This window comes from Penicillium paradoxum (genome assembly GCF_028828445.1).
Source record: "Penicillium paradoxum strain IBT 22861 chromosome Unknown utg000004l_segment0_segment0, whole genome shotgun sequence".
Lineage (NCBI taxonomy): Eukaryota > Fungi > Ascomycota > Eurotiomycetes > Eurotiales > Aspergillaceae > Penicillium > Penicillium paradoxum.
This window is the reverse complement of record NW_026643182.1, coordinates 171,340-197,791: the sequence shown is the minus strand read 5'-3', so window position 1 is coordinate 197,791 and position 26,452 is coordinate 171,340. Positions and strand designations below refer to the sequence as shown.

The 26,452-nt window shown below is 45.4% G+C and overlaps 9 protein-coding genes across 9 annotated transcripts; 3 read left to right on the top strand and 6 right to left on the bottom strand.

The window, feature by feature from the left end:
* Positions 1-264: 264 nt before the first annotated feature.
* On the bottom strand, positions 265-1,785 carry N7457_003847 (putative sugar transporter; the record flags this gene model as incomplete). Its single annotated transcript, XM_057174892.1, has 1 exon — positions 265-1,785. The coding sequence occupies one exon, from the start codon at positions 1,783-1,785 to the stop codon at positions 265-267; it is 1,521 nt and encodes a 506-aa protein (XP_057031939.1).
* A 750-nt stretch (positions 1,786-2,535) lies between these two features.
* On the bottom strand, positions 2,536-3,195 carry N7457_003846 (uncharacterized protein; the record flags this gene model as incomplete). The annotated part of the gene is made up of 2 exons (XM_057174891.1): positions 2,536-3,003; positions 3,064-3,195. 2 exons carry the CDS (start codon positions 3,193-3,195, stop codon positions 2,536-2,538), a joined length of 600 nt encoding a protein of 199 aa, XP_057031938.1.
* Positions 3,196-4,009: 814 nt separating this feature from the next.
* Positions 4,010-4,447, bottom strand: N7457_003845 (uncharacterized protein; the record flags this gene model as incomplete). Its single annotated transcript, XM_057174890.1, has 2 exons — positions 4,010-4,165; positions 4,223-4,447. The coding sequence occupies 2 exons, from the start codon at positions 4,445-4,447 to the stop codon at positions 4,010-4,012; spliced, it is 381 nt and encodes a 126-aa protein (XP_057031937.1).
* Positions 4,448-5,518: 1,071 nt separating this feature from the next.
* Positions 5,519-6,993, bottom strand: N7457_003844 (uncharacterized protein; the record flags this gene model as incomplete). The annotated part of the gene is made up of 5 exons (XM_057174889.1): positions 5,519-5,706; positions 5,765-5,930; positions 5,986-6,287; positions 6,341-6,663; positions 6,722-6,993. The coding sequence occupies 5 exons, from the start codon at positions 6,991-6,993 to the stop codon at positions 5,519-5,521; spliced, it is 1,251 nt and encodes a 416-aa protein (XP_057031936.1).
* Positions 6,994-16,138: 9,145 nt separating this feature from the next.
* Positions 16,139-17,419, top strand: N7457_003843 (uncharacterized protein; the record flags this gene model as incomplete). The annotated part of the gene is made up of 1 exon (XM_057174888.1): positions 16,139-17,419. One exon carries the CDS (start codon positions 16,139-16,141, stop codon positions 17,417-17,419), a length of 1,281 nt encoding a protein of 426 aa, XP_057031935.1.
* A 2,218-nt stretch (positions 17,420-19,637) lies between these two features.
* On the top strand, positions 19,638-19,934 carry N7457_003842 (Carboxylesterase type B; the record flags this gene model as incomplete). The annotated part of the gene is made up of 1 exon (XM_057174887.1): positions 19,638-19,934. The coding sequence occupies one exon, from the start codon at positions 19,638-19,640 to the stop codon at positions 19,932-19,934; it is 297 nt and encodes a 98-aa protein (XP_057031934.1).
* Positions 19,935-20,060: 126 nt separating this feature from the next.
* Positions 20,061-20,333, top strand: N7457_003841 (uncharacterized protein; the record flags this gene model as incomplete). Its single annotated transcript, XM_057174886.1, has 1 exon — positions 20,061-20,333. The coding sequence occupies one exon, from the start codon at positions 20,061-20,063 to the stop codon at positions 20,331-20,333; it is 273 nt and encodes a 90-aa protein (XP_057031933.1).
* A 620-nt stretch (positions 20,334-20,953) lies between these two features.
* N7457_003840 (uncharacterized protein) lies at positions 20,954-22,562 on the bottom strand (the record flags this gene model as incomplete). Its single annotated transcript, XM_057174885.1, has 2 exons — positions 20,954-22,405; positions 22,464-22,562. The coding sequence occupies 2 exons, from the start codon at positions 22,560-22,562 to the stop codon at positions 20,954-20,956; spliced, it is 1,551 nt and encodes a 516-aa protein (XP_057031932.1).
* Positions 22,563-23,723: 1,161 nt separating this feature from the next.
* Positions 23,724-26,025, bottom strand: N7457_003839 (Zn(II)2Cys6 transcription factor; the record flags this gene model as incomplete). Its single annotated transcript, XM_057174884.1, has 6 exons — positions 23,724-24,407; positions 24,457-24,963; positions 25,014-25,564; positions 25,618-25,711; positions 25,783-25,900; positions 25,955-26,025. 6 exons carry the CDS (start codon positions 26,023-26,025, stop codon positions 23,724-23,726), a joined length of 2,025 nt encoding a protein of 674 aa, XP_057031931.1.
* Positions 26,026-26,452: the final 427 nt, after the last annotated feature.

Below are 26,452 nucleotides of genomic sequence, written 5' to 3'. Positions count from 1 at the left end.
GGTTGCTGTGATGCTCTTTGGACTCGGGAGCCAGGGGTATGATGTCATGTCCTCTCCACTGCTTTTTATTTAGTGGAGCTCATTAGACTACAGAATTCACAGAATTTATATTAACTGTGGCTGGATGGTTTCATATCTGGCAACATGATGTCTGCACCGACCGATTAATCTGTACAATGCATGATGAATCCTAATTAGGGTGAGTATATACTAGACCAACGCCATGTAGAATAATTGCAGTCTGATAAGTTGCATCACCCATCTTTACAAGCTTGACTTGCCACGAGATTCATACGGCATGAAAAGGACAAGAATGCCCGCTGCTATAAACAGCGCACCGCTCACGTAAACCGGTGCAGCAGTGTTGAGGTCAGCGAACATGGCAATGATCGGAGCCATGATGCCAAAGACTCGATTCGCAGACGCGGTCAATGCATTTCCTGTCCCACGATCTTTGGTGAGAAAAATCTCTGGTGTATACGCATATAGCACGGCATACATCAGGCTGCTCATAAAGTTGAACGCGCAGTTCCAACCTAATAAAGCATTCGAAGTGGTAGCTGTCGTGGACGCAAGAAGGAAGGCTCCAGTCACAGCTGTCGATGTGCTTAGTGCACCCTTCCGGCCAAACCGTGGTAGTTCAACTAACAGTCCACCGAGCAGACAGCCCGGAATGCCCATCACGGCAATAATCAACGAGTTCCGATATGTCAGATAGGTCGACCCATCCCCAAATTCAGCGCCACGAGACTGTTGGATATATGGCAGAAACGCGTTATACAACGGGAATCCGAGGCCGATAAATGCCCAGATAATAATTATCAGTGTTGTAGACCATGCTCGCTTGGGAGTATCGAAGAGAGCGCGAATGTGATCAAACCGCACAGTTTCCAGCCGTTGGCGCACAATATTAGCCGCGCTGAAATGCTGAATTTCGCCCTGATCCCATTCGTCGAGATCAGTTTGAGCCAAGTCTGATGATTTCCCATTTCTTCTGGCAACTTCGTGCACAACCTCCACAGCTTGCTTGTTTTTGCCCTTGCCCATAAGGTATTTGGGCGACTCGAAAATCGTGAAGAATGCGAATCGACAGACAAACATGATCATGGCAAGACCCCCCATTGTGATCATGAACCATCGCCACCCCATATTATCCCCCTTTGTGCATCCATCTTCAGATTCACAAGTCCTATACCCCAGCAGCGGCCAAGCAATCAAAGTGGTGAGGACCTGGGCAAGAGCCCAGTCGATAGACAAAATAGTCAACAGATATTGATGTGATCCAGGCAAGAACTCGAGGAAAATGGCCGAGTCTACGGGCAAATTCCCGCCCACGCCAACAGACCATAATGCCGCGAATGTGCACACGGCAGCGAAGTTGGGCGACCCGGCGGCGATCAGGCCAAACACCCCTGTGATTCCGATCGTCAAGTTAAACGCCCATCTGCGACCGAACACATCGCATCCAAATCCCCAAAATACAGCACCCACCAGCAATCCGATGTTTTGTGCTAGCGTCAAGAACGGTGCCTTCGAAGGGTGAAACTCGTTTGCCACGGCGGGAAGAATCAGGGAGGTAACAATGGGCCACAAATTATCACTTGCCCAGCCGAAGCCGATCACGACGAACAGTTGCCACTGGTATCGACCCATTCCGATCGTCTGTATCGCGCGGTTGAGAACCTGCGCCTTGGCCTTGTAGTTCGCATCGGGCCCTTCATGTTCGGCGATAGTTGGAGACTCGGTTGCAGATGGTTCAATGCCAGGCGACTTGGGCGCTGACATTTTGAAGGTGTTAGGACCAAGGAAGAAGGGAGTCTGGCGTAGGGCGGCCCTTATAGCTTGGCCGCATTCTTCTCACACGCATAGCGGCAACTGCATCGGACTGTCGAATCAGGTCCCACGCGGCAGCGCCAGATCAACTTTATGCATCTCGTTTCAGCAAGGGCTATTGGACTCTTCATGGCGTGATCGATGAGCCGTGTGAGTCAAGTTGGTCTAGGGTCTTCACGATCGCGCATTGGCCCAATTGGGAAACCCGTATTGCTCCCACATTCCACCCCGCTGACGTGGGAGGCTTCTAGGCATACCTGTTGATGAATTCGAGCTTTGAAATGTGCACAATCTTCATCTATACCAGACAAATCGACCTCCGATCCGTGATATTGAACAGAAATTGGAAGTACTCGATTTTGGAAAGACCAGCCCCTCTCCATCTGGGGCCATAACACGTGGACGACATATAGTGATGTGAAATGGGGATATCAACAATCGAATATTACCTTACAAGAATAAAGTGAACTGAATCAAAGCATTCATTCATCGAAGTGTATGCATTTTCAAGGATTGCAGTCATTCATTCAATATTCTCCTCGCGTCAACATCAAATGGTCATCCATTGCCCAGAAACTCCCCGAAATAGGAAACACAGTTACAAGTACCATCCCCCGATACTCGATGTCTGAAAGAACTGATACCCGCCCATAGCTACCTACCTAGTAACCACAGCAAGCCGCATCGCTCACATCCATCCCCTCAATACCGTGTACGATCAAAATCCGGCGTCTGTTCGGGCGGAATATCACCCTCATCCTGAACAAAGTATGGACCTGGTGCAAACTCAAAGAACAAAAGATCATCGAGCATCCCCTCTTGCGAACAAGCGTATTCAACACACTCCTTGAGAAGTTCCCTAAGCCGCACGCGAGCCTCGGGATCCTGATCTTCGATTATGTTCTGGGCCTCTATGATCGAGCCGATGAATTCAAGCCAACACTGACGGGTCTTATCCGCCCATGCGATTCCGTTGCCCCAGACCTCTGGGTTGGGTGGTGTGCATGGTTCGTGCAATTCGTACAGGTCGTACTGGATGAGGAGGTCGTCGATGATTCGTTGCATATTCTCTGCATTTTCGATGTGCTTGAGCGCTTCTTCGATCTCGGGGTCTTTCACTCTTGCAGCTTGTTTCCAGTCGTCCTGATTGGCCTCTTTGGCTTCTTGAGTCTTTGAGTTCATTGAGCACTGCTTATCGGCTTGATTCATATGACTACCATACTCACTTACCACAGGAGGCCCGGGTTTGGCTAGCCTATCAGGGGAGGCCCCAATAGCGTTGTCTGTAAGGGAATTGTCGCTAGGCATAGCTAGCTGCTGTGACATAGTGTCAGGGGTAAGCCTTTTCATTCTAGGAGGCATGATGGTATCTCAAGTGGTTGCAAGCTAATCGGTGATGAACCGAGTGCCGAAAAGATGGTCCGAGTGATGGATAGATAGAAAGGAGCAGGGAAACAGGCCAGGGAAAGAAATTCTGCCAGAGGTTTATATATAGTAAAGGTAAAGAATCTAGAGGCATTTGTACTGGCTCTGCAAATGTTTGTTCCATGCGCCATTACGCTGGCATCATCCATCTAGATATGCAAGTGGTGTAAACCATAGCAAATGAATGGTTTCTTTCACTCATTATGAATCTCATAGACCGCATTCGTCATGAACTTCAACTGTTGATAGCCCGGGCTATTCTTAATCTAAACAGAAACATCTGATCACGATATCAAAAATGAGCTACCACCTCTACTCTTCGCGGGATAGGTGGTCATATACAGGATATGCTCGAGTAGATAGCACTGACGGCCAACAAGTGGAATCTGCAATGCCCTCCATAGGGTATATCTCAGATAAAATAAAAGACTATTCAAAAGCCACCGGGCATGGGAAAGAGTCAAGTCACATGCTCAGTCTACGAGAGTACTAGCAATCCAACCTCAAACGCATGTCTACAAGCTTTTTACGGATGTCCAAGATACGATATCAGTTCAAAGTTCAAGATGTATGAATTGTCCAAGCTAAATTTGCAAGCAAAACCTAGCGTTCAGAGCTAAAGCAAGTGGGAGGGGGACGGAAGCAGGTATTTCTCGTATCACCGAAAAATTCTACCACCGATGATAGAGCCCCCTCCCGGAATGCCTTGTTCAAGTCCAATTCTCCACACGTTCATGTCCAAGAAAACATCTTAGATCATGAGACGCTCGACCTGGTTCTTGATGGCGCGGATCTGAGCCTGCAAGTCACTGGCCTCGTTGGTGGTGATGGAGGCAGCGATGACGGGGCGGGAGACACCGGTGGCACGGCCGAGAGCCATCTTGCTGGGGACGTAGACGTAGGGAACCTGATGACAATGGTCAGTATGGGTCATTCATGGGAGTGTCGATCATGGTCAACTCACGTTCTTGTCCTCAGCGAGGAGAGGCAGGTGGAGAACAATAGCAAGAGGGCTGGTATCAGCAGCCATGATGACAAGCTCGCTGGTACCGCGGTTGAGAGACTTGGTGCACTCGTTGGCACCCTTCTTCAGCTGACGGTAGTGAGCGGCCTGCTGGACGAGATCGAGGAGGCTCTGGGCAAGGGCCTCGTCGGCGATGGGCCAGGCGGCGGAGGAATCTTCGGCCATTGCTGCGGTTGTAGTAGGGAATTCAAACACCAGATCTTGAAAAGAAATGGCTCACTCGGAGGATCACGGCCGTGTAATAGGACGGTAAAAGAAAAGTGAAAAGTTGTGGTTAAGATCAAAGTCAACGGGCATCGTGGGAAATTTTCTGAGCCCAGAACAGAACTGGTACACCGCCTACTAGATCCGGGTTGGCCTTTCTGCAATATGGTGGGGCATCATTGATGAATTCACCGCATCTGATTGGTCTGATTACGCCACCAATCAGGATGTGTGGCCTGACTTCTCAGGCGAAATCCGATATGTGGGGGAACTCTAACCTTGGCACTGTTTTGACTCCGATATATCCAACTTGCATCTGCAAACTACTCATTCACTTCATGCTAATGCCACGCCAGTACATTCTCTTTAGCATACCACATTTTGATATCCCTTGCAGTCATAACTGTATTCACAGAGCACTGTTTTGAAACCTAAAAGCCTTCGTTTAAACCATTTTGCCCCTGAAATAGGTATGCTGCAAACCCCACAATGCGCAACATATACATCAATCTTTACTTACCACTGCTGATATTACCAGAGAAAAGTTGAGATTGTGCTCTCAGTACAAAACCAAATCTATACAGACTAAACGGGGTAATTGTCAACACGGTCGCAACTACTTTCAGCAATACCCCGGCCCACTTGCTGCGCAAATCGTGGAAGAATGGAAGAGAACGAAGAAGAGGGGAAAGGAGACGAGTTTTCCCAGCTGACATACCGGTGAAGCTTATAGTAGGAAACACTAGAGCATTGTGTCAAAGATGACCCCGATACTACATAGTACGACTAGCTGACAGATCTTCGCAGCCATATTGAAGTGGGTTTGATTAATGACTGCGTGATAGGGTAGCTTACATTTACCTGAGCGCTGGTAACATTGCCCTTAGCGCCTCGAATAGTATGTACCAGAAGGGAGCATGGAGATGTCGCCTTCGAATGGTCGATTGGATGCCACAATAAACACATCTCATATTACTGAGTTTTCACAATTGAAAGCTCAACATGGACGAAGATTGTGATAACACACCCAAATTATTCTGGCAGATCGTTGAGCCACGGATCCTCGAGCAGTTGCCTCGCTGTCTTTCTATCTTCAGGGCGCCATTGAAGCATGCCTCTCATAAAGGCCAAAAACATCTCCTTGTTATTTCCCCCAAGGAAAGATTCTGAACTTTCTAAGCTGACTCCCGTCGGAATCTCTAAGTCCTGCTTCCATTTTCCTAACACATGGCTCTTGTGAGCGATCGGGGATTGGGTTGAGGAGGGAAGGATACGCACCATCATCGGTAAAGTACTTGGAGCCTAGCTCCCCACGCTGAACCATATCTAATGGTGGTGGCCCAAGAATGCTCATGACTTCTGCAAGATGCGCCCGGGTTGTATATCCGCTGCCATCAGGGTCATTTCCATAGAAAAGATGTCTCCCTTCAAACAAATCCCACACCTATGATGTCCCATTTTTTAGCCTGCAGTATGGAGTTTGACCAAGGAGAACCTACCATGACACCGACATTCCATATGTCAATAGGGTAACTCCAGTCGGTCCTCAACATAACTTCCGGTGATCTGTAAACGTCCGGCTGCGCGTCGTGGTTCCTTCTCTCATCCCCTCGTACGGCAGAACCAAAGTCGCTCAAGACGGCCATGCCAAATTGCCTTGGTAGGTCAAAGCGCCGTGAGAGATATACTGGTATACCGTTAACAGTTTTGCGAGGTGAAGGATCTTCTAGTTCAGCTTGGGTGAAACTCTCAAGGATTGATAGGTCCTGTATCTCTAGTAGTATATTATCGCTTTTTATATCTAAATAGCGAGAGTTAGACAAGTTTTGATAACTTTATAAGGATATATCCTACCAGTATGGACCAGCTTGCATTCGGTGTGTAGATAGTCAAGGGCAAGAAAGATCTGTATCAGGCCAATCTTCAATAGAATTTCGGTAAACCGATGGGTGGGATTGCGACATAGTAGATCCCGAAAGCTTTCCCACATTGGGATCTGGACGAGACATGGATGATCACCGCCGGGGCGAGGAATGGTGAAGATCTCCAGAGCCTTCCTCACATGAGGGTGGCCAGGGTGCTCTGAATCCCCTTGATTTATCTGCTTGTAGATCTCAAACTCTCTCTGGTTCCCTCCCTCTCGAGTGTATATTTTGAGGGTCACATACTGATGACCTCTAATTTTTGCCTCCGAGTCAGTGTGTTCGAGAGAAATATGTCACTGGCTCAACTTACTCAAGATCGCGAGCGAGCCACACTGTAGAGGTAACCCCAAACCCAAGCTTGCCCACAATCTGATATTTGGAATTAAGCACATCGCCGAGGTTGGCGGGATAGTATTGCCCGTTTCTGAATTCTTCAAAGTATTCCTCTTCAAGCACATGCTCGGAACTGATGATTTCGAACCCGCTGGTCGGAAAAGACAAAGTTGGAGCAGGGGCCTTTCGAAAGAGGTTTGTGACCCATCGCAAAAGTGCGCCCATGTGGGCAACGAGAGAAGAGATCATCTGTGGTGAGGTGAGAGGTAGGAGGAATTCGAAGTGCACACACCGAGAGTTTGAAAGCAATGAGGATTCTCCTTACTCATTAACAGCTCTGGGACTACCTAAGTAGGTCAAAGGGACGGGCCTACAGGAGACAAAGAATGGGTATGTAGGTACCTGAAATACTACCACCGTACCGTAATATTATTGGATTTCAAAAGATTCACGCTAATACTATGTAATGCATGGTTCCTTATACTAATTATATCGACTGGAAAGGTCCTGGGGTAGCAATTGTCTGGCCTGGCCAATACTCCTACCCGCCAAGATTCTTTAGTTTTTGTAAAGATTGTCTCGTAAATAGTCATTGGAATAGGCCACGTGAGCCCTACCTGATTCTATGCCCTTTGTTAATATTGTTTCATAACTAATGCTTGGAATAGGCGACGTAAACCCCACCAGCATCCATGGATGATGATCAAAGCGTAGGGGACTGGAATATGATAGTCAACGGATGTGTTGTTAGTCACCGACCCTCGATGTGCTTATTATACCTGATCAGAAAGACACAACTCCCTCTGGGCCCTTGGATTTAGGAGTCAGGCTTGAGAGACTGGTGAATGGGATGTATCTAATAACAGCGGAAAGGGGGCAGCCATTCTTTGAATAGCCATAATCATTCCGTTTCGTCTATGCGATCCAAGTAGGCAGCGAGGGTATGTTGGATATAAATGCAGAGAGGGGGTAGACATCGGCCCTCATCGGCGCTTTAATATCTATTCCCTCTTGATCACATTTACTTCAGTCTCGCATTCTTTGGGGACATTGGTAATAGTCACATTCGTGCATCTGTAACCTCTCTATCTAGCCTTCCGGTACACTGAGAATCAACGACATCTGGCCTTCTTAGTACATGAGCGATGGAAGATACTAAGTGGACAGGATATGCAAGATCTGGGCTATCGAAAAATTGGGCATTTGCTGTGGATAAATTCGCAGGCCCAGGTGGGGGCGCTGAATTGGTATTCCATCGGAAGCTCATCGTCTTGACGGCAATTTACTAATGTAAGGCACAACAGAAACTCGGGCCAGTTAAAGAAGTTGACATCAGGTAAATTAAGTCAAAGGAGTCACGCTTGTAAGATTGGACTAACTTTGAATTAGGTACCGGGGTAATAACCCCGTACATCAATCCAGTTTCAACCCCAGGGACAAGGAATGGGTTATCAGTGCAATGGTCTCTGTTGAAGATACAGAGGTATGATACAGCATGTAGGGTTTCAACAATGGGTTCAAATGATACTAGGAATAGGATCTCTCATGGAAGTATTAAATTGTCTAAAGATCTAGATAATATCTGCCTTTTCCTGCTATTTATGCCCCTTTATGTGCCGAGGATCGGAGTCCTCAATTTGGCCCCCAAAGGTGGGCTTTTCGGCAGAAAAGACAAAAAGGGCGTAGCGTTGATAATCCTGCGGATAAGAGAATCCTGCCTTAGGCATGGTTCTTAATACGCCCCCTTAACGTACAGCCGTTATATATCGTAAGATCATGTTATCGGGGACTGAGATGAATAAGGTTTCTTAGTCAAAAGGTGTAGCTTTTAGACTATAGGAAGGTGTAAAACTAGCAGTTTTGCACTACGAAAGACGTAGGGGTTTATTCTACCGAAAGTCTATATATTTTAGGGTCGAGGTTTAAACCTGCGATAAACTCTATAAATTTAGGAGCCCCGAGGGGCTTTATTAGTCTATCTATAATGTTTTTAGTCCCTTTTATATATATAAGCTTAATTTTTCCCCTTTTAACTTACTCGCGGATCTAGTGCTAGTGTACGTCGATATATTTTAAACGTCCTAAAATAGTAGGGTTCTTCGTTATCGTGATTATAGACTAGCTATCGCTATATAAAGGGATAGGGGGGAGGTCTATACTTCCTTAGTAAAAATTAAGATCTTTTAGTAGTTTTCGTAGCTAAATTACCTCTCCGCTAGTAATTAAGAGGGCTATATATTTAGCTTCGGCGCTTAATTTTACTATACTAGTCTACTTTTAAGATTTCTATAATATTAGACCCCCTACGAGGAAGAAGATATACCTAGTCCTACTTTTGCTTTCTAGGGCTAATCCGTATAAGGCGTCGATATACCCCTAAAGGTCCTAATTAGGTCTAGATTAGTATATAATTACGTAATAGCTAGTATATCCTATATAAGTAATTACTCTTTATACTAGATCCTTATATTTAGCGTTTAGGTTTATAGTAAACTACGAAAGTATACTTACTATAAGTAAGAGGTCTAGACGTATAACTATATTAGTATAGTTAATCGAGCCTATATCGGATTAGTACTATTTTACTACTTTACTTATAGCGGTAAGAGTCTCTTCCTTTATTAGGATAATAGATAAAGGGATTACGGGTCTTAAAGTTACGGTTTTTAAGAACCTTTCGACGTATATTTTTTACGAAATTATTATTTTTCCCGCCTCTCTATCGTATATTATTTTTATCGAAAGATAGTAGGATAGCTCGCTAAGATCCGACGTAGACTATTTTATCGAAATAAGGTCCTTTATAGTTTTAACGAGATCCGCTATAGAAGCTATAATTAAAAGATCGTCGACGTATATAAAAATATAGACGATCGTATTAGCGCCCCCTTAATTATACTACGTATAAAGATATAGGTCGGAAGTAGATCGTATAAAGCCTTTTATTAATAAGTAGTCCCCTAATATATTAAACTAGTTTACTACTAACTATTTTAGACTATAAAGACTCTTTTTTAGGAGGTAGACTTTACCTTAGATCTCTAAAAAATCGGTATTATCTTCGAAACCTTCGGGGTAGTATATTAAGAGTCTCTCTTTTAGCGTAGCGTTAAGATATATAACGTTTACGTTAATATAAGCTATAAAAAGCTTCTTTTACGTGATTATAGCGAGGAGGATCCGTAGCGTAATATAGCTACCTATACTAGTAAAGGTCTCGGTATAGTCTAGATCTTCCTATTATTAGAAACCTCTCGCTACCTAGCGAGCCTTAAATTTTAGGGGGTTTCTATCCGTATCGAGTTTTAGTTTATATACTTACTTACCGGTAAGGATATATATATTCTTAGCGGGTGCGGGGGTAGGGATTATCTCCTAAGCTTTAATTAAACTAAGCTATTTAAACTCGATTTTTATAGCGCGGTACTACTAAGGCTAAAGGGGTGAGTTACGTGCTTATCGGACTAATTTAGGGTCTTCTATCTATTTAGGGTCTATATTTTTTAGGGTTATTAGTAGGGGTAAGGTTAGGAGATCCTTAGATAATAGGGTTAGTCTAGCTTACGTATATAGGATAGTAGTATATTATATTAGATCCTATATACGTTTTTTGTCTACCCGAGGTATAGTAGTATAGAAAACCTTATTTTAGATCTTATAATTAAGGTTAGCGAGTTCTTTAGTAGATAGTCTCGGTAGGTCTACTAATAGGACCGATTCGTTACTAGAACTCTTATTAATAAGTCTAAGATCTCCCTTAGAGTCCGAAAAAGGGGTGCTTTCTTCGGCGGAAGAAGTTATAGGGGTCTTTTTAGCGGAAGAATTTATAAGGTTTATATTATTTATAGGGTTCTTAGGGTCTATAAGGTTCTTAGGGTCTATAAGGTTCTTAGGGTCTATAAGGTTCTTAGGGTCTATAAGGTCCTTAGGGTCTATAAGGTCCCTAAAGTCTAGGAATGGGAACCTAGACTATTTTACCGACTATAGGGTTTCTAGTGGGACTAGGAGATTAGGATTATTATATAGGGTCTAGTCGTCTCTTTCGTCGAAAATAACGTCTCTCTAGGTTATAATCTCTCCCCTATTTCTATCTACGTTTAGACGCTAGATACGGTATTATATACTATAGTAGCTACTATACCCGATAAGTCTACCTATCTAGGCGTAGGGCTATAAATATCTACTTATTAATATACTAACTATAGCCCTAATCTCTTTAGGGCTTCTTATAACGTAAGCCTTACTACTAGGTATCCGTAGGAATAAGATATTAGGTTTTCTGCCGAATCGTATTTTATATAGTATCTAGTTTAGGAGACCGTCTCTTTTTCTACCGAAATAGATAGTAAGGTTATAGGTTATTATTACTATTTTTATTAGTTCGGGCTATAATATATCTAGGAGTCTAGTATCGTCGAGAATAGCTCTAGTGCGTTCTTATACTATTCGTATTATTCTTTCGACTTTACTATTTTACTTATATACGTATAGTACTAAGAAATATAGACGGGTATTAGTATCCTTAGCCTATTTTTATAGGCGGAAGTTATTAAACTCTCCTCTATAATCTAATTAGAAGACTCCGATCTCTAGTCTACTAGGTAGTAGTATTTTACTTCCTATTACTAATAGCGGGGGGAGATCGGGGGTTATAAAGGTCTTAATTATTATCTCCCTTTTAGCGGAATATAGTTTTACTATTTTAATTATAAGGTCTAGGACGAAGTCTTTATAGAAGGTAAACTATATTTCTCCCTATCCGTCGAAGTCGTCGATACTAATTATCTAGTATCGGTAGCTACCTCCCTAACCTCTAGGTATTTTACCCCCGCCTCTTAGATCGAGGTATACGAGATCTCCTATTTTACTAGATCTATATAAAATTAGGGTTCTATAGGGTACGAGCTAAGCCTTTCTAATTTAGTAGTGGCTATAGGGTCTTTTAGGGGTAGGTAGGCCTATAATATTAATACCTTCTATAATTTTTACCGTTTCCTATAGGGGTTTAATCCCTATATAGTATAGTCTATAGTGCTAGGTATCGATATTAACCCTATCCTTTTTAAGCTTAGTAGGTGGCTCGCTAGGGGGAGTCTCGCTAAGAGAAGTTAAGGTAGTCTCCGAGGACTATTATTTTAAACTACTAGACGAGTTTATCTTCTATATCTTTATTACTCTATAGGTAGCGAGTATTTCTACCTTTTCTACCTAAGAAAAGGGTCCCTTTTTCGGTAGAAGAGATATTACCTTTTTCGGCGGAGTAGCGCCTTTCATTAGTTAGCTAGGTAAACTTACGGCGTTTTTTAATTTTTACGTGCTTAGGCCCCCTAGCTAGGGGTAGGGGTCTCTTAGGATAACCTCTATATTATTAGCCTAAGAAATTAGGTATCCGTAGGTAGTTTTTTTCGGCGGAAATAGGAGTATCGGCCTAAGTTTTTAGGTATCCGACGCCCCCCTACTTCCTACGCCGTTATTAAAACTAACGTTTCTAGATCTAGGGTCTAGTATCGGTATACGTAGCGAACGTTTAGTATCTAATTTTTACCCTTTCGTAGTCCTTTTATAAGAATACTACTATCTAGTTTTCGGAAAATAACCTCGTCTCTATATATCGCTATAATCCTATAGTTAGCGAGCCTAGGCTACGAGATAAGGTTACTACGGAGTTTAGGGAGATATATAGTCTTAATAAGAATAAGATCTCTTCTTTACTTAGTCCCGTCGTCGACTATAATCTTAATATCCCCGATTATACCTTAGACCGGCTAGTTTATTAGGGCTATTTTAATCGTAGTAGTTAATAGTTTCGTAGTACTTAGTATAAAATAGTCTAGTAAGCTAATTATATATTCGTCGTAGGCTATATCGTAGATCTAGTTATTAATCGAGATACTAGTTAAGAAGTTTTATACCTCGTGACTATATTCGACTTATATAATTAGGGTTTCCGTAGTCCGTTTAGGTACTAAATTAGGGTTTTTTAGCTAGTATTTCTTAGCGGGGTACCTCTTCTTTTTATAGAAGGTATATACTAATCCTAGAGGTCCTCGTCGTATATAGGGTCCTTATAGTTTTATAGGTTTACTAGTTTCCGTAGATAAGGTCCTTATAGCTACCTTTTTACCGGCGGCGAGGTTATCTTCTTCTCTTTATAGTTCGCCGTATAGGCGATCGAAGAGGTATTAGTCTAGCTAGTTAGTTAACCTACTAACTATTTTATTATAGTTAAGCTTCTACGGGTACTATTCTAGGCTATTAAGGCACGCTATAAGTTCTGTATATTTTTCGAGTTCGTCTATTTCTTATAGCTTAATTAGTAGACTCTCGATCGGGGGATATATAATAGTTTTATTAGTCTATATAGTCTTAAATACCTCGATTAGGGTTCCGACGTTACGGACGCGGGATACGTATAGTACTTTTATTATAATAGCGCCTTATTCGGCGGTAAAAGTATCCTTTATATCGTATTAATTTTATAATTCCTACTAGATACGCTCGGGTTCTAGAGGGCTTAGCGGTATAATATTTTTCGCTAAGTCTAGGTATATAGTATTTAGGATAGTAAGCTAGGCTACTCCTTTCTATATATTTAGTATATAGTACTTCTCGTACGAAGGGGGTAATAATCCTACCTTACCGTCGATAACTTATTCGAGAAGGTTTTAGTTTAGCACTTACCGTATATTAGCGGCCTAGGTACGGTAATTATTTAATCCTATAAGTTTTAGTCCTTTATATTCTTCTTTTCTTTTAAATATTTTCCCGAGGTCCTTAGTGAAACTAAGGTATCGAAGGGCGTTTTCTTCCTCTTCTCGGATATTATTCTTTAGGGTAGCGTAGCGGTTACGTAGCGAGAATATAAAGCTATCTCGATTAAATCGGTTTAGGTTATTAATCTATATTAATAGGACTTATATATTAGTCTCGATAGACTCGGAGACTTTAGCGGGGGGTCTACCCGCTACGAGCTACCTAGTTAGTCCTTAGGGCTACTAGGTATAGAGATACTTAGTCGACTTAAGTTCTCTAGCTAGTTAATCCGCGGGGTTTAGACGTTATAGGCCCTAGCCGGGGTCTATATTTCTAGTGCTAGCGGGAGCTATAGGACTATTATTTCCTCCTTCGTTATCGCTACCCTCGCCTAAGGCGCTACTATAGTTATTATCGGACCCTAATTCGTCTAGTTAGTCGGCGTCGGAGTCGGAGGGTTCGTAGGGTATATAGGGTATACTAGGTATACTAGATACCCCCCTATCTCGCTAGGACCGTCGGGTAATAGGGGTTATAATGAAATTAATAGAAAAATAGGTAGATCTATAAGAGATCGAGAGGTATAGGTATAAAATAAGAGGTAAGATATATATAAGAAGAAGAGAGAGATCCTAGGGTAAGGACCTATATATATAGGTCTAGGTAAAGATCAGATGAAAAGGTGTATAGGGGCAAGCAAATATTTACTAGCAAATATAGCAAATGGACTATACTACGCAATTTAGGTATTCCGGCTATTAGAGATAGCCGGGCTTATAACCTGTTAAAGATACAGAGGTATGATATAGTATATAGGGTTTCAACAATGGGTTCAAATGATACTAGGAATAGGATCTCTCATAGAAGTATTGAATTGTCTGAAGATCTAGATAATATCTGCCTTTTCCTGCTATTTATGCCCCTTTATGTGCCGAGGATCGGAGTCCTCAATTTAGCCCCCAAAGGTGGGCTTTTCGGCAGAAAAGACAAAAAGGGCGTAGCGTTGATAATCCTGCGGATGAGAGAATCCTGCCTCAGGCATGGTTCTCAACAGTCTCTGGTAAGTACGGCACAAAGGTTTGCCATATATATGCAGATGGCACTGGTACAACTAAGGTAGGGGACAAAAGAAGATAGCGGCTACATGTAATCTCGGTATAGCGGGGGAATTGTGGGAATTCGATCCTGTAGCGTATATACTTGCCAGCATTCCTTACGCAAGACCACTAAGGTGTTGAGAATTGTCCCTAGCTGCCCCCACCTTGGGCTCATCAACGCTACGCCCAGTTTGGCAAAGCCCCTGCTAAACTCCAGCAAGGTGATATATCAACAAGATCCTCGCACCATGGAGGCTGTTAGCACTGGATCCATAGAAATGGGGGATTTTGAGTATCGAGCTGGAGGAGGAGACATGAATAGCAGCTAATTCAAATACTATTGAGATGTTTAGACAAAATCACAGAGATCTATTTCCTTCTCCTGTTGCCTGCAATCACAGTATTGTAGTCAATTATCAGATGAAACCACGTTGAACCCTGTACATACTCGATACGTACATATCTGATCTCTTTCAACAGAAGATTGTCATTTTCTCAAGCTAAGGTACAAAATATCGAGAATTATACATTCATGTAGGCTATGGGTTTTACCAATTTGTTCATGATCAACATTCTGGGTAGTCCAACTTGGATAGAAGTGAATAACATCCACAACGAGGCACATCCTTTTACATACCTAATGTGTCTAGGTATTGAGAACAAATCATACTTTACACTATATGTGCCCTTTTCATCTTTCCTTCTTTATATTCCAAATTCTCTTATAAAAAAGGAAAATAACTCAATACCCTCTACGTATGTACTAGATAGAATGACAAGACAACGGGTATTGTAAACAGCTAATGATGACGATGATGATAATTATATTCGCTCGATCTAGCTAGCTTGTATATACATACTGTTGCGCGCGGCATTGTTCCAAGCAGCTTTGAGAACAATGATGGTGGTGCATCCCGAGTACAGAAATCCACCCTACAAAGCAGTCCTCGCGGGGTACATGCAGCTTCCACCAACCTTCCACGCAACCTCGAGGACTTCGCGACCTGAGAGGTAAGACCACAAATGGCAGTGCAAACAAGAGAATCAACGCATGAAGGGTCCACATCGTGCATCCCCGCGGGCGCAGAGTAGGTAGTCCCCCTTTCTCTCCTTGAATCACTTAGCTGATGTTGATAATGGCCATGACATCATTACTAGCACTGCGCATTTCACAATCATGGAAGATGTTTCTTGCGTCACCTATATATACCGTGTATGTTGTGTTTTCCTGTCATTATGATGTAACAAGTCAACAAGTCAAGGCCACTTTTGCCATGGGGAGCAGCGATGCCTACATCTAGCCGAGCACCACGAACGTTTTACCCAACATCTGAACAGTCGATTGGGTTCTTACTCTATCGTGATTTTTGCATGCACCCAATAACGTGTGGGAAAATACTCAGAAATCCATCAAGACTTACCTCCCTAGGTAACCTCCAGGATGGCTCATCATACACACCATGGATCAACACACCACCTTCACAAGTACGAGACTCTCCACTGCTGCTGCTCCGGTTTAACAGTTCCATAGGATCGGCAATTGGATGCCAGCAAATCATCACGCTCTTCAACAATGGCTGGGCGAGGTAATCCAAACCGTTGAAGACCAAGAGAAACCCCTGCACCCTGTGTTGGAAGACTTTCAACAGCTCATCGAAAAAAACACACGAGTATACATGCTCTTGACTTCGATGTTCAACGAAGTCCCCAGACAGAAGCGATATGGCCACGATCCAACAGGCAACCCAGAGATCCGTGATTATCACCATTTCTTACGTGTCTTGAACCACCTACTCACCACTGCACCCTCATGGAATGACAAATCCCACCGCGTCGGTCTGGTCGGTCTTCCTATCAACGCCGTGCTTGACTGGCCCATGGGCACACCGAGCGGTTATGCCGCCTTCCTCGATCCTGAAATCAATCAAATGATCAAGAAAGTCTTGAATGTCTGGGGCGAGTACTTACGCTCTCCCGCTTCCGCTGATGTACTGAGTGACTCCACCAATGGGTGGTTCGGCGAAAGCGGGCGTCAGGATCTAACGGTCGTTGCAAGCATTGGGCCTGTCGCGGCGAAAAGCCTACAATTCCATGACTTATTCGAGTGTGATCCTTCAGCACCCAATCACGGGTACAAATCGTGGGATGACTTCTTCACGCGTGTATTCAAAGACGGAATCCGCCCCATCGCAGAACCGGAGAATAGCAAGGTGATTGCTAACGCGTGCGAGTCGAGACCGTATCGAACTTCGTTCAATGTGAAAGCCCGTGATGAATTTTGGATTAAGAGTCAGCTGTACTCTGTTCTAGATATGCTGGGTCATGATCCCCTTGCGAAACATTTTGTGGGTGGTACGGTTTATCAGGCGTTTCTCAGTGCGTTGAGCTACCATCGCTGGCATGCCCCTGTTAGCGGGAAGGTTGTGAAGGCTTATGTGGTTGACGGGACGTATTATTCTGAACCGCTCTTTGAAGGTGTTGGGGACCCGGGCTCCAAGCATCATGACATTGATGTTGGGGCTCAGGTTACTTCGCAGGGATACATTACCGCCACTGCCACGCGCGCGCTCATTTTTATCGAGGCGGATGAGCCAGCTATTGGGCTGATGGTGTTTATTGGGGTTGGTATGGCAGAGGTTTCAACGTGTGACATCACTGTCAAGGAAGGGGATCAATTAAAAAAGGGAGATCAGCTTGGGATGTTCCATTTCGGTGGCTCGACCCATTGTCTCCTGTTCCGGAAGGGTGTGAATGTCTCTGGATTCCCAGAACCTGGTATGGAGGATAATGTGCCTGTTCGAAGCAAACTTGCAGTTGTATCGTGAGGGAAATGAGCCTTGGGATTTATGGGCTGCCAGCCTCAATGGAAGGCCTTGGCGGTGCTGTTCCTTCTTAGTATTTTCATTTCAGGGCCTCGTGCTCGAAAACGAAGATTGGTGGACACGGTCTGCCCATGGGGTCAAGTACATATGGTTCTTTCCGACCACTGACTAGGATAGGTCTCGAGGAACTTTGTCTCGCAAAGCAGCATCGACCAGACTGTAGAAATAGCTAGAGTCCTGTGCAAAGTGTCCTGGGGGAGACTTGAAGATAGCTCAGGGAGCCTTGGTGTCTCACTAGTACGTCTCGCAAATAAAGAACCCTGGCAGCAGCAGATATCGAAACGAATGCGGAAATCACAGGAAAGGAAAGGAAACTCCGCGGCGGGCCATGATTGTTGTTTCTGGTCAGCCTAGGCTTAGCTGATGGATAAAGAGGTGACAAAGTGGCGCTGTGGCCCGCGTTGGCCTGACTAGACCTCCGCAATGGGCCTGGTTGGGCCCGGACCTCAGGCCCATAGCCCAACCAGCAGTGGGCTATGGGCCCTACCTTCGAAGCCTAACCAAGCCCATGGCCCATTATGGGGGCCCATGAGGCCCCCATTAAAGCCCATTTGTATGCATAAATACAGTCTTGGCGCTCATAAACCTGCTGATTAATGTCTGTTCTTTACACATGTTTGAGTCTGTATGCTTACCGCGGAAGATCTCGGCGCCGGCCCTGATCTAGCCTAATACGGGGGTTCAACAGGTGACAGAGAATCAATGTGCAAATATATATATTTCACATGGAGAGAAGTCAGTGCATCTTTCTATTAATTTACATTTTTCTTAAATTTCATAAATCTTAATTTTATTAATCTTATCTACAGTCAATTCAGTCATTTCAGTCATTTCAGTCATTTCAGTCATTTCAGGCACCTATAGGTAGTCAAATTAGGGGGTAATCTAAATACCTAGAAATACTAGAAAAATCTGCATTACTTATGTATCTGCCAAGCATTAGCATGTTTGTATTGTTTGAAGCCCATTGGGCCCCCATGAGAGCCCAGTGGGCTTCTACCCTAGGCCCATAGCCACCGATGGGCCCAGGGACCGGGCCCAAAGCCCAGCCCATTTGCGGGTTGGGGCGGGTTGGGCTTTGGGCTTTGCGGGCTGGTGCGGAGGTCTAGGCCTGACAAGGAGCCATGGGTTTTGTATTAGACGCGGATGCCTGAAAGTTCAGGGACATCAATCCAGTGCAAGCATCGAGGGGGATGATTCTACATCGCTCGAATGGAGAAGATATCATGCAAAGAAACACGCCTCGGCATATTCTCACCATGATAGGTCATAAAACCTCGATACATCTCGTGCAGCCTGATGGCAACAAATGTTTCGAAAAAGAAAAGAAAAAAAGATTATCCGTACCCCAACTACTCCTGGCCCAAGAGTCGAACTCCACGCCATTTTCGCCATTGCTGAGCTTCCCAATGCGGTATCACCCGTGGTCATTGTGTTCCCCTCAACAATCAGGTAGTGTTGTGTCTCTCACCCACTTGGCTACCCAGGGAGGATTTCAGACTGACCTCATTGTCCCTTGGTGAAATGGGACCCTTTTCTCATTTTCGCACTACCTCTGTTCCTGCTTTCGCTCCTCATAGCGTTTCATTCACCTTCCGGGCCTGTCTTTCATCTCCGGCTGTTCTATCCTATCTCAATGGTTCCTTTGCATGTGAGACTCACCCAACATAAGAACGATCAAGGACCACCGTTTCAGCCCACAATCAGCTGTAGCCACTTCACATTCGCCTTGGCTCCAACATACTAATATATTATTCCTGATCTCCCTTTACAGCTGCCAGTTACCTGCCCACCCAACTGCCAAATGGCCATCTACCTGCCCCCGCCTTCCTTACCCCAATACAAATATCACATCGTACAAGGCAGGTAGACTATTACCTATTCCTGTACCTTGTGTCGTCAGAACATACAGATTACCTTATGATCATATCATGTAGCTGGGTCCAGCTAAGCAGTCGTAAAACGGGGCGTTCAACATTGGCGTTTTATATATGGGTATTCAACTACTTCGTGTATTGATATCACTATACTACAGCAAAACTCAACTCTTCTATGCACATATATGTTTTTTATTCCCGTGAAAGTGAGAGCCTCTTGGTCTTCGTATAGAGTCAGACCGAGGAATATTGTCACGATATCACGCTAACCTAATTAGGCAGCGATGGACCACATGAGAGTCAACATCCTCAATCTCACGCATCGTGCCAACATTATCAACAGAGAATATGATTACATTATTGGGGGCTTTGCAGCTCTCCCTGTCATGAAAGAGGATCATCGTCAGCTTGATTCTCTTGGTGCATTTCGAGTGTCGCATTACAACAATCTTGGCCCCCAGAATAACGGCACATCGACCGTCCTAGTATATGATCGCTTAAGCTATGCAGATGCCACCGCAGAATTCGCCGCCATTGGCGAGGCTCTCCAACCATGGAATTCAAAAGATTCGAATAGCTAAAGTGAACTCAAATACAAATCCGACTATCCCGTCTTTGCGAGGGAGGTCCGAGCTGATAATTCCATATGGGTGTCAATCGAGCAGAAAGGCCACAACAATTCTTACGCCCTCTCAATCGCCGGTAGGATGGTCATCCAGGGATCATGCGAGGACAAGCTACCGGCACTTTGTTATTCGACTCCGACCGCGACAACTGATCTCGACCGCACTGTGAGAAACACGACGAAGCTGACACTTGCATCCGATAACTATATCCTTGCTGGGTATCGCAATGCACAGTCCTTCCGCTTCCTCGGTATAGCATTTGCCAATCCCCCGCTAATGCGCTTGCGTTTTGCACCGCTGCAGACCTATTCGGGTCCGAACAAGGTCGATGTAACCAAAATGGCAGACTCATGAACACAGTCGTTTCCCGACTCCGGAGCCAGTTTGCTCCAGTTTCTTCGTTCAGTTCCGGCGTCGATGCATCTGAATAACTCTACCGATTCTAAGTGCGCTACAAGTTCCATCTCGGCAAAAGTCGCCGATCACTTCCACCAAAATTCCACCAGAACACAAAGCTGCTGTCTGCAACCCAGCTTTTCATGTCTATGGTGACAGTTCTGGGACGGGTGTCACGGAAAATCAAGTTTATGCACTTCTAGGCAATGATACCCTTTGATCTGGACGTGACTCTTCTTGGAATGCCACTAGTGCAAATCATCATCTACTCGGTTCCTCCCTTATGTTTGAGTTCCAGGATGTATTCATGACTATCGTTACTATGTAGTCGAAAAGCAGCGATAAAACAATGCCAATTGAAAATCAAAACTGAGAGAAACGCCCAAGATACTAACGCCACCAGAAAGAGCAATGAAATTCATAAAGCTGTCGTGATAGATGATTGTCCAATCTGGAGATTGGGAGCTGATGGTGAAAGACGTGACTAGAGAAGTAGCAGAGTGCTCAGATGCCAAAAATGATGAAATAGCAAGGAAGAAAATTCGTAAAACGTATGGTCGTGTTGCACGTTATGGAAATTATTCGTAAATCGGCACCCTCCGCGAGGGAATGTATCCATCATCCTCTGGTACCGTCGCAGGGGTATATCGCTTTGCAGGCGAGCTCCGAGGGCTCGCCCACCCAGCGCCACGGTGATGGAATCCTGCACTACTATACGATCGCTGGCGTTCGGATCCGCTTCCACTACTTGGGCGACTATTACCTGTACTGCCACCACTGTAGCTTCCTCTTCTTAACTCCTCGGCGGTGTACGAGCCTAGATGTCGTGGTACCGGTCTTGGCGGAGGTGGTGATGACGATCTGTAAAGCGGGGGGTCCGGGGCTATGGGTGTGGCGATTGGATCGCCGAAGATGAACTCGCGGAATTTCACGCCGGCTGTTCGTGATCGGGAACGGTCCTTCGGGTAATCCCGCGGGGGATCTCTTACGCGGAACCTGGGCGACGTCTCTGAATGGGATTTGCCGCTGGATCGGGAAGAGTGACTTTCATGACTGCGACGCTCGCGGCGGGGGCTTGTTGGTGACGGGTCTCTGAACGGTCTGCGGGTGTAAGCTTCGTGGGAGTGGCGCCGGGCGCCGCTGCTGGGAGGAGGGGATAGGTGACGTCGCTGGCGGTGCTTATGCATGTTTGCCCGATACCCTGGCTTGCGGAATGACTCGTCCGAAGATAGATCAGAGGGATCTGGCATTTCCGCTGTCCCTGGGCTCAGAGGATGGCTATAACCAGAAGTTCTATCCCGGCCGCTGGAACGAGGTGGGCGTTCCCCTCCCCACGGCGGTGGAGATGAAACCCTTGGTGTGGAGAATCCTGGGCGAGTGCGCCCTGATCGTTTTGAGGAGAATTTAGGGTACTCTCCACTGTAATTTCGGCGATGATGACGATGACCGCTGGGCCGTTCAGGCTCCACATGGGTTTGACGCTTTGATGCCCCCCGCCGTGACTTCTTGGAGAAGTAGTCGTCCTCGTCTGGCAAAGGATCCTTGCCGCTGAAATGATAATGATATGTTCCAAAGTCTGGCGGCGACGCATGTTTCGCATGTTTTTTCAAATAGTCATGCTCCAACCTTCGACTCACGCCTTCGTGCCATTCCAACATCTCAGGGTCTGGTTCAGAAGGAAACGCGTCTCGAGGAATTGACTTGGGGAAGATCTCGCCATTTGCATCTGCGATGTCCCAGAGACTGACAGCATTCTGCAGATACAACGAATGCTCATCGGGGTCCATCAATAGTTGAATTGTCTGCCATCGCACAAAGCCATTCGGAAGTAACGATGGAACTGATGGGGGTTCGTACGGATTCGCTGAAGGCTGGAGACTGTGAAAACATCCCAGCGACTGGTAGATAAATGAGAGTGCGTGCGTCTTGGTTTCGAGAAACAAGGGATCGTAGTTGCCGCCGACTTTGCGGTAGAAGGCAGCCAGTCGCTCGGGGGTGATATCACTAGTACCGTTGGAATCAAAAGTAGGCTATTATTATCAGTATCAGTATGGCCCACTCGGCTACCACGGACCTTCCAGAACTCACCATCAACTGTGCGATCCCGAGACATAACTGTTCCAACAGTGGGGCTGGGCTCTTGTCTGAATTGATCAGTGTGCCCCAGTTGATCTCCGCAGAAGCCATGAATGTGGGGTTTGTGATATTGAGGAGCGCATGCAAGAAAGTGCATCAAAGCATTTCGTCTCCTGGGCTTCGACGTTGGGCGCAAGAGAACACGCCGGAAAGAGCCTGGCCACGAGAGGCGCGGAGGAGCGGTCAGGCACACAGGACCCACTGCGGGGGAACCAAAGGAACGCAAAATATTGGAGTCTCAACGCAGTACTCTCTATAGAGTAGATCGTGAGGTACTGAGTACAAGGAGTCATTTTGTTTCATATATTGCATCCTTATCTTCAAGCTCAGCTCAAATACATGTGACTCGATGTCATCCTTCCCGATCCCCGTGACTCACGTACAATGTTGCATGACTATGAAGCCTAATGTGGCGCAACGTGACCCAATCAGCGACTCAAGATCAGGCAATAACCGTTGTGTAGCAATCAAATGAACAGCATCATTTTATACACTTTGGCCTGATTTGGCCTGATTTTGCCTAGGGGAGCTAGTTATGACGATGTGTTGGCTTGGAGCCTATTCGATTCCTCGGCCTAGTTGAATTCACCTCGGCAGCAGTAATGCAGTCTCTTGCCCCAATCCATAGATATGAGGAGAATATCTATTACACATTATCAGTTCCTAAATCTTCATTTTGTTATTCATTTTGTTATTCTTCATTTCAATTTTTGAGAAATCTGTCATGTTCCTCCGGTATATATTTCCAGTTGTGTGGACCCACACAATCTTCCAACCCAATTGTAACTTAGCACAACAAAGATTTGAGTGGCTGGGAATCAGTCAATGCAGAATAGGTCTCATCGTTTAGACTTGAAAGGTGAAGATAAATCAAGTTGCGGCTGAAGGAATTCAACCATGGACTCAATCCTCCAAAGCCATGGATTGCAGGCTTGGCATTTTCCAAGGGTCCGTATCCACAGCTTAGGGCTCACTGGGGAGCGTAGCAATAAACTTATATGAGGGGAAGCCAAATAAATTTACGCAATGAACGAACAGAGAGAGAAATCCAATATCAGAAGAAGATCATCTATCAGTGGAGAGGAAAGAGAAACGCTTATTGCATTTACCAATGTCGAATGAACAACACCAGCTTAGACCAGCTTGATAAGTAAATTGTGTGATCGCGAATTCTTATTTGCTCATCATGTACGTGGATATTTCATATTCAGCTCATGAGGTCCATAGGGAAAGGTTTGGCCATGAGTATACAGCATCGGCCAGTGAAGGCGCAAGCAAGTCAAAGTCAACATCGGGTTGAGCCAAAAATTCCTCCATGCTTTCTCCCAGGAAGGCCATGTCGTTTGTTGAGTTTGAGTTTGTTGATGCGGTAGCTTCTGTCATGCTAGCAATGTTCCCAAGAGTCCCAAGCTGGCTCGATGGCATCATAAGTCCGTCTGTTAAGGTGTCTGCTATACGAGATGAAGCATTCTGAGTGTGATCTATCTCTGACGATATCCTCGTATCCAAGCATTGCTTGAGGCCTTCCAGGTTATCGTAGAATTCAGTTGCCGCGAGGTTTCCATGGCTGCTCATTGTCCGAAGAATCTCAAAAGCTGCCTCGAACAGTGCAAAATCATTGCTGTTCTCTGGGTATACTAAACTGGAGATGACCATGATCAACGCCGAAGAAAATAGATAATGGGCATAGAAATACCCGAAGACTGGCAGCGATCCATTAGTCCATTCTTCAATTATCAGTGAGTGCGTGTGCCTTGCAGCATGAATACACGCATCGCTGAGTGTTTTGAGGGTTTGACGGATGTTTGTCCGGGTGCCTTCGTCCTGATTGGGTTCGTGACAGGTGGCTTGGATCAGCGTGTGTAGCAGAATTGGCCGACTAGCTAACATGATACACTATATTGCATCAGCCAGCAATCTATTCGTGTAAATTCTATCAACTTACCTGGTTGAATTGGAGATGCAGCGAAATAACATTTTTCGGAATGGGTCCGTCGCGATTCAGCCGAATATGCGGAGGAAGGGCACAACACCACTCCTTCAGCGAAAGCAGGAGCCTCTGTTCTCGCTGCAAGAAGGACTCTGGGAACCTTTTTCGGCTGTAAACTTGGTCGATGACCTGACCCGTTATCCTAGCCAATTGAATACTGGCAACGAGAAACTCGGTGTCCGACGTATGATCGTCGTGGATGTCACCAGGTACATTGGATGGCATCTCAACGTAGACGTCCTCATCGGCTATTTGAACCGGCCAGCCGACCTTTGAGCCGTACATTCGGTCTAATGAATATATCGCCCACCATAATCTAGTCCGGTGCTCGCGTTGGACAGGATCCGGGCATATTCCTTCTGGGATATTGTGGTTCAGACCTAGAGTCAATCCAAGGCGCATCGCGCTGCCGACAAGCAGATATGCTGAATGGCGTCGGTTCAAGAAGAAGGAGTATAGTGACTGCGTAGTTAGCGATTGTCCGACTTCAGATGAAGCGCATTGTCTCATACCAAAAGCAAGATAGATTCGATATGTGCCAGGCTTGGGCGTTCTGGCAAGATGGGTATCATAGTGAGCGCGTTCACATAATAGCCCACACCCGGTACATTGCATTCCAAGCCTGGGGGTGATCGCGCCGAGTAAACCTCCCCAAGCGCGAATAGAGCAAAGAATTTACACTTCAGCACCGAATCTTCGAAGTTGTTCTTGCGATAGATATCTTCAAGCTGGTCACTGGTTGACTTTCGAAGAACTAGATGATATACTCGAGTCACCTGGCTGAAGACTATCTGAAGCAAAAGTCGAGCCCGAGGAAGGCTTGGCCATTCGACTGTGGGATTGCGCATTTTCATTAAAGTGGCCTCTGGCGTGTACTGCGTTCGAGGCATGTGCGAAGTAGCCTCGCTTTTTGTTAGGACTTTCCGAAGCCGGGTGGCGAAGGCCGGACATGCTGCTTCACAAACGTGGATTGGCGGCAATGAAGGATCATATGGTAGAAACCATGCTCTTTCCCCGAGCATTGGGTTTTGAACATGAGTATCTGCATCTACTTCGGGTACATCTGGAAAAAGGCGTAAGTCGGCGTCGCTGAAATGACGGAAGAAGCCTAGGCACCTTGGTCTAGTGGCTGGTGTTCCCTCGGTGTAAGGAATCCAGGAGATTGTGATTGTGATAATTGGTCTCGCAAGCGCTGGTTTTCTGCGGCCAGCTCGTCGATATAACTAGACAGGTTAGCCCGGCAGTAGAGCAGGCTGGGTGTGGAGCATACCTCTCATGCACTTTAACCTGACGATCTCGATTGACATAGTGGCACTCCGTGGGGCAACCAGCTTGGCGACATTTCACACATGGTTGGCCTCCCGTACATTTGATTTTATGTGAATGACATCGCTGGCAACTAAGGATGTTGCGTTAGTGGCAGATATCCGGGCAGTGGGTCTCGGAAACTTACGCGATTGACTTCTTCTGTTTTTTAATAGCTCCATTACCGGTGGACTTTGAAATTTTCGATGCGGACTTCATTACGGCGAATCGAATACAACAAGCGCGGGCATCGGAGGTGTAAAAATTGAACCATTTCGGCGAGGGCAACATCGTAGGAGAGTCGGCAAAACGGGATCTTGCCGAATGTCCAATCATCGTGCGCTATTTGATCCCCATAAGACCGACGCGATTTCTCCTTGGCAGGCTATCAGGACTGTCACTCATCGTGCAGATTTATTATCGTGATCGAAGAGCCTGAAATAGCCACCGATACCGCAAAGTGATCGAAGAATCATCATCAAGTCGATGTCCAAGTCTGTGAGGGCATACTTGCCTAAAGTAGGAAGCCCGCTCAGTCACGTGGGGTATATAGTGCAGGTTGGTTATACGTTTAACATCAAAGTCACCATCTAGGACATCAGCAGATCTGTGTGAGTAGATCTTGTGAGCCATATCCGCGATTCAA